The sequence below is a fragment of the Cylas formicarius genome, unplaced genomic scaffold (assembly GCF_029955315.1).
Source record: "Cylas formicarius isolate icCylForm1 unplaced genomic scaffold, icCylForm1.1 PGA_scaffold_9__14_contigs__length_23061073, whole genome shotgun sequence".
In the NCBI taxonomy this organism is placed as follows: domain Eukaryota; kingdom Metazoa; phylum Arthropoda; class Insecta; order Coleoptera; family Brentidae; genus Cylas; species Cylas formicarius.
The window spans coordinates 19704039-19711254 of NW_026844365.1; the positions used below are offsets into that span (position 1 = coordinate 19704039).

Here is a 7216-nt window from a genome sequence, read left to right on the forward strand (position 1 = left end):
TTTCGTTGGTGCTTTAAAGCGCTTTATCGCACATAGAGGACGCTCCGATTGTGGTACCAATTTTATTGGTACCAATAGACAACTGGTGGAGCTCATGAAAAATGCCGTTGAGATGGAAAAAATGAAATGGTACTTTAATCCACCATCAGCACCTAATTTCGGAGGGTTATGGGAAGCTGGTGTGCGTATCATGAAGTATCACCTGGTTCGGTCAATAGGGCGAAACAAATTAACTTTCGAGGAAATGTATACAACGCTATGTTGCATCGAATCTGTTTTAAACTCAAGACCTTTACACCCTTTGAGTAGTGACCCTAATGACATAAGCGCTTTGACTCCAGGGCATTTTTTAACTCTGGAGCCTTTTACTTCTTTACCTTCTAAGGATTATACGAACGCTAATATTAATACTTTACAACGTTGGGAATTGATCCAACGATTGCATAGCGAATTCTGGAAGCGGTGGCATCACGATTATTTGAACACGCTTCAGCAGCGTTTGAAATGGACAAAAAAAATACCCCTTATTAAACATAGGAGATATGGTAGTCATAAAAGACGAATTAAATACGCCCCTTCGATGGTTACTTGCCCGAGTAACACAGGTTCATCCTGGAACTGACGGTATTTGCCGAGTAGCGACAGTTAGAACTAGAAACGGTTTTTTGCAAAGGCCCATATCCAAACTATGTCGTTTACCTTATTTAGAATAAATTTAGAAGAAAATGTTTTTTTTTCTCATTTTCGTTTTGTTTTCTTGGTGATTTTAAGGTCGGCGATATGTTCGATCTTATTTTGGTAGAGGAATATTTTTCGGGTAAATTGTGAGTATCAATTAGTTTTTTATTATTATTATAAATTTGCCTAACCTCTAGCCCGGTTCAGCCTGTTAATTTAGGAATTAATGTCATTTTCAATTATTTTCTTTTACGAGGCCAACTGAGGCATCATATTACTGTGTTGTGTGTGTTTAATGTTGGTCTAAAATGGGCAGATGTTGGTTATTTAGTATATTTAGAAGGAATAATTAGAAGAAACTATTTCAGTTTTAATAAAAATAATGATTTTTTAAATTTTTATAAAATTATAAAGAACACAGACAACTGCGATGAGAGCGGCATTCGTTACTCGTCAAAATTAACATTTTCTTCAGACGGCTATTTACAAACCTTTTAGATCACTTCTGCATTGTCTGTTTATAAATAAAGTTAGCTGACGTTTCGCCAATCATCCTGATGGCTTCTTCAGAACTTAAATGAAGCTTGCTCACATTCTATTCTGAACCCACTATTTGAGAGAGGCGGAGCTAAATTCTTTACTTTTTGTCCCACTTATTCCTTGTACAACTTTATTTTTATTTATATCTTAGGGGACAATGAAGAAAAATAACTATTAAAAAGAACACTTTTATCGAATAACTTCTATCAGTTCATTTCAAAATGATTACTGTTACTAAAATGTAGAAATGTTTCTTTTTTCATTTATTTTGGTTTGATTAAAAGCAAAATTGAAGAACTTAAATCGTTCAAGAAAATAGTTTAAAATAGTTTTTATATGTTGCGGATTTTAATAGGCGACATATTAATATTAATATATTATTATCAAATCAAAGTACTTTATTACCCAGTTATTTAGATAAGTATTTAGCAAATGATATTTTAATTTGCAAATTCCAACAACCTCTTTTCCTATTGCATTAGACAACCATTTATATTGGATATTTCTATAATATAAATATTAATATTCAATATTTCTAATACTTCGAACGACGCTCTAAATGGTATTTAGTAGAAATTTTCGGAAGAAAGTAATAGTTCTAAAAATGTACCCAAAAATTTAAAAAGATTCAGAAGTTATTGCAAAATATTCGCATATAAAAAAACAAAACTGGTTGGTGCCACTTTGTTTAATTAAAACATTATTTTAATAATGTTGCTTAATGGAGCTGAAGATTTATATATGCAATAATAATTAAATAATCGAAAAATAGCAATTCGTGCAACTAAATAAAAAAAGAATAATTTTTTTTTGAGTGATCGAGGATGGCTCGGTTGGTAAGTCGTTAGACCTGCCAACTTGACTTGCAGCAGGTTGTAGGTTCGATTACCACCTGGAGCCTTGGATGTTGTTATTGAGTTTGTTGTCCGACTTTAACGACTGACTTCAATCTAGTCAGCCGTCTAAGTAAAGACAGACGCGAATTCATTGAATTAAGAGGCTTGAGGTTTCGAAGCGAGTTTCAACCGATACACGTGGACCCACATCTATGATAGCGACGTCTACCCCTCCGAGTGCTGATGTGAGTTGCACGAGTAAGTGTTTATACTGCCCTATGGACTACCATCCTCTGACAAAGTGTGATCCCTTCCTATCTCTTGAGCCCCCTCAAAGGCATGTGTTCATCAAGCAACATCGTTTGTGCTTTAATTGCTTCGCGCGATCCCATGGTGTTGGAAGATGCCCCTCCAAGATTAATTGTCGTGTATGTGGCAAGCGCCACCATACTTTAGTGCATTTTGGAAATGCTACTACCCCCTCCCCGTCGAATGAAGCTCCCCTTGCTCCCGGCAACCAGGAAGGTACTATCCCTAGTCCGGTGACCATGATGACCAATCTCTCCTGTCAAAAGGTCGTGCTCTTTGTCACTTGCTTGGTGTCCGTTTCGGATAAATCTGGCAGACTTGTTACTTGTCGTGCACTGTTGGATTCATCTAGTCAAGCCAGTTTTGTGACAGATTCCTTTGCGAAGAAATTGGAGCTTCCAAGGTCTCTCTCCCCGACACCAATTCAAGCCCTCAACCAAATGTTGACGTCTGCGTTAGGGAAGGTTGCCCTGGGCGTGACCCCCTCCCAAAGAAAATCCCCTGCTCTCCATATAGAGGCTTTAGTTATTCCATCTATTTGTGATAAGGTACCCTACCAGGTGATTGATAAGCAGAATCTAAAACATCTCAGGTCCCTACCCTTGGCTGATCCCCACTTCTGTAAACCCAACGAAATAGACGTGCTTTTAGGGGCAGAGGTTTACGGAGATATTTGTTTGCCTGGATTTAGAAAAGGACAGAACGGTGGCCCATGCGCTTTTCGGACCATCTTCGGATGGGTTGTCCTAGGAAAAGTGAATTCTTTAGAACCATCTTCTCTCTTTAGTTTTTATACCACTGTGAGTACTGCTGTTGATGTTTCTTTGAAGAGATTTTGGGAACTCGAGTCTGTCCCTTCAAAGACCTTTATGTCTCCTGAAGACAAATTGTGTGAGGAGATCTTTCTCTCTACCCATTCCCGTGCCCTTTCAGGTAGATACGTCGTATCCTTACCCTTTAAGGAAAAACACCCTTCACTTGGTGAATCTTACCTTCAAGCCCTTAGGCGATTCCAGTTGTTAGAGGCGCGTTTGGCCAAGAACCCAACTTTGCGATTAGCCTACAACGAGTTCTTGAGAGATTATTGGGAACAAGGTCACATGGCACTCGTTAGCGACCTGCCCCCCTCTCCCCAAGGTTACTACATTCCTCATCACGCCGTCTGGAAGCCACATAGCGAACCCCTTGAATTGCGTGTTGTATTTGATGCTTCAGCCAAAACTTCCAACGGACGGTCTCTGAACGATCTTCTATTTACGGGTCCCAAGCTCCAATCCGACATTGGAGGCATTTAGCTCATCTTTCGACTGTACTGTGTGGTTTTCACCACCGATATTCGTCAGATGTATCGTCAAATCCTAGTGAGTGACGCCGACCACCTCTGCCAGCGGATTCTGTGGCGTTTTGATCCCCGCGAAGCAGTGCGAGAGTACGTCTTGTCAACGGTGGTCTATGGACTAAGTTGTAGCCCATACTTGGCTATTCGCGTGTTGCATCAGCTTGCTAGGGACGAAGGAGCGCGTTACCCGTTAGCAGCCCGTCTCCTAGATTGCCAAACCTACATCGACGACATTATCGGAGGAACAGACTCGTTGGAGGAAGCCCGTGAGTTGAGGGATCAATTAGTATCGCTGCTAAAGCTCAATAACTCCTCCGAGTTATTGAGTTCACTCCCCGCTTCACATCATCAACCCGTTTCCCTCTGCGGAGACGACAATCCCAGTTTAAAGGTGTTGGGATTGCAGTGGTGTCCCTTACGGGATGTGTTCTCCTACCGCATCCAAGTAGCGGATAGGACGTGCATAAAAAGGAATATTTTGTCGCAAGTAGCCCAAATATACGATCCCCTAGGTTTTTTATCCCCGGTCGTGTTGACTGCCAAAATTCTGCTACAGAGGCTTTGGTCCCAGGGCGTCGATTGGGTTGCACCTCCCCCGCGCGACATATTCGAAGGTTGGAGTTCGTTTTCGTCTCAGCTGGACAGTCTTTCTGGGCTGACAATCCCTCGTCGGGTACTGCCTAGCAATGGCGTCCAGGTGAAAACGCACGGATTTTGTGACGCCTCGGAGCGCGGATACGGTGCCGCCGTGTATTTGCGAAGCGTCAGAGAGGACCATATCTCTGTCACCCTTCTGTGTGCAAAGAATCGGGTAGCGCCTTTGAAACGAGTGTCGATCCCCCGTCTGGAGTTGTGCTCAGCGTTGCTGCTCGCCCAACTCGTAGATTTCGTCCGATCCACTATAGCCTCTGAGTTGACTATCACGAGAGTATTCGCCTGGAGTGACTCCAAAATTGCGTTGTCTTGGATAAAGTCCTCCCCCCACAGATGGAAAACTTTTGTGGCCAATCGCGTGTCCCTCATTCAGGACATCATTTCCCCCAGTTCCTGGCATCACGTCGCCGGTTCATCCAACACTGCTGACTGCGCATCCCGAGGGCTTTTCCCCGAGCAAATATTAATTCACCCTTCTTGGTTCTGTGGTCCCCCTTGGTTGCGTCTTCCGGTGGAAGAGTGGCCCACCTCCGACTTCACCCCCGGAGACGATCTGGAACTGGAACGTAAGCCAGTGTTGACTTCTGTGTCCACCCCTTTAGTTGACTCGCTAGGAGAACTGTTAACCTGTTTCTCGTCGTTACGAAAAATTGAGAGGATCCTGGCTTATTGTTGTAGGTTTCTAAATAATTGTCGTACCCCCGTTCCGAAGCGAGCGCTTGATAATTTGTCTTTTGCGGACACGTACCGCGCCCGCACGTTGCTGACAGGATACGTCCAACGTGAGGTGTTCGCCGGTTTGTTGAAGTGTCTTCGAAACGGTAAACTGTGCCCCAAACCTTTACGCTCCCTATCGCCCTTTATCGACGAGCACGGTCTCATTCGAGTCGGTGGCAGACTCCGAGGTTCTGCGTTGTCTTTCGACGCAAAACATCCTCTTCTACTACCTCGAGACCATCGCTTTACCGAACTCGTGACCGAAAAGTTCCATTATGGAAAATTGCTACCCGGGCCCCCAATCGTTGTTGTACCAGATTTCACAACACGAGCAATTCGTCACACCCTATCGCAGTGTTACCGATGCTTCCGTGTCCAACCTTCTTGTGTACAGCCATTCATGGCTGATTTACCCCCCGTTCGTGTATCACAAATCAAGCCATTCGCGCATACCGGTGTCGATTTCGCCGGTCCAATTTCCATTACCCTTGCGCGAAGGCGCGGCGCTAAGACTCAAAAGGCTTACATTTGCCTATTCGTTTGCATGGCTACCAAAGCCATCCATTTGGAATTGACTTCTGAACTCAGCTCAGACGCATTCTTGGCCGCTTTTCGGCGCTTTGTCGCTCGCCGCGGGCGTTGCACTGACATGTATAGTGATCAGGGTAGAAATTTTGTCGGTGCTAACCGGTTGTTGGTACAGTATTGCCAGCAGTCCGCCGACCAGTGTGAGGTGCGCTGGCACTTCAACGCACCCTCCAGTCCTCACTTTGGAGGTCTTTGGGAGGCCGGCGTCAAGTCGGTAAAGACCCATTTGTTTCGTGTCCTGACTTTCGAGGAAATGTCGACAGTGTTAGCTCAGGTGGAATCCATACTGAATTCCCGCCCATTATGTAGTTTGAGTTCCAACCCAAACGATTTGCATAGCCTTACTCCTGGGCATTTTCTGATCCTGGAGCCCCTATCTGCCCCTCCCGACGACACTTTAGCAAATCTGAACACTAACAGACTCACTCGTTGGCAGCTCATGCAGCAGTTGCATCAGCACTTCTGGGACAGATGGCATCGGGAATACCTCCACCAGCCGCAGCAACGGCACAAGTAGAACACCACGACTAACCCCCCAAAAGTTGGTCAGTTGGTTTTAATTAAAGACGAGAACCTCCCCCCGTTAAAGTGGCTTCTGGGCCGCATCACGCGCTTGTACCCCAGTTCCGACAAGGAAATTCGCGTTGTGCAAGTGCACACGGCCAAAGGCACTTTCGATCGACCTTTGGTCAAATTATCTTTTGTCCCTAACTGTTAACCTGTTCAAGGGGCAACCGTGTATATAGTATAGGATAAGTTTATGGGAAAAATTGGGTATTTTTGGGAGGCCGGAATGTTAAGGGTTGAATAACATTTTTCGGTAACTTCATAATTTTTTTTCCCTTGGGTTAACTTTTTATTTTCGCGCTGTGTATACAACACCCCCACCATACCCGACCTTGGTTAAGCCGCGCGAAAAGACAGACTTGCGTGAGCGTCCGTAGTGCGAACCACGAAAAAACAAGCTCTCTTTTGTGACCGGTTCGCGAGAACCCCGCGCTGTGTTGTGGTAAATACCACCCCCAACCCCCCAGAAAATACCCCTAAGAAGACCCGGCCGGGCAGACGACGACGCGGGAAACCATCAAGGTGGGTGATTAACCGTTTCGGGTGTTGTATGTCCTACCGTTTTCTTGCAGCTCTTTCTCGTTTAATTTTTGAGGGTGATTTACAACCACCTTCCCCCAACCCTTTACAATATATATATATATATATATATATATATATATATATATATATATATATATATATATATATATATATATATATATATATATATATATATATATATATATATATATATATATATATATATATATATATATATATATATGTATATATATATATATATATATATATATATATATATATATATATATATATATATATATATATATATATATGTATATATATATATATATATATATATATATATATATATATATATATATATATATATATATATATATATGTATATATATATATATATATATATATATATATATATATATATATATATATATATATATATATATATATATATATATATATATAT

The 7216-nt window shown here is 42.3% G+C and overlaps 2 protein-coding genes across 2 annotated transcripts; both read left to right on the plus strand.

Annotated features, from left to right (window-relative positions):
* Positions 1 to 2332: 2332 nt before the first annotated feature.
* LOC132706949 (uncharacterized) lies at positions 2333 to 3658 on the plus strand. Its single transcript, XM_060678548.1, has 2 exons — positions 2333 to 3254; positions 3297 to 3658. Exons 1-2 carry the CDS (start codon positions 2333 to 2335, stop codon positions 3656 to 3658), a joined length of 1284 nt encoding a protein of 427 aa, XP_060534531.1.
* Positions 3659 to 3706: 48 nt separating this feature from the next.
* Positions 3707 to 6178, plus strand: LOC132706951 (uncharacterized). The gene has a single exon (XM_060678549.1). It carries the CDS (start codon positions 3707 to 3709, stop codon positions 6176 to 6178), a length of 2472 nt encoding a protein of 823 aa, XP_060534532.1.
* The last annotated feature ends 1038 nt before the right edge of the window (positions 6179 to 7216 follow it).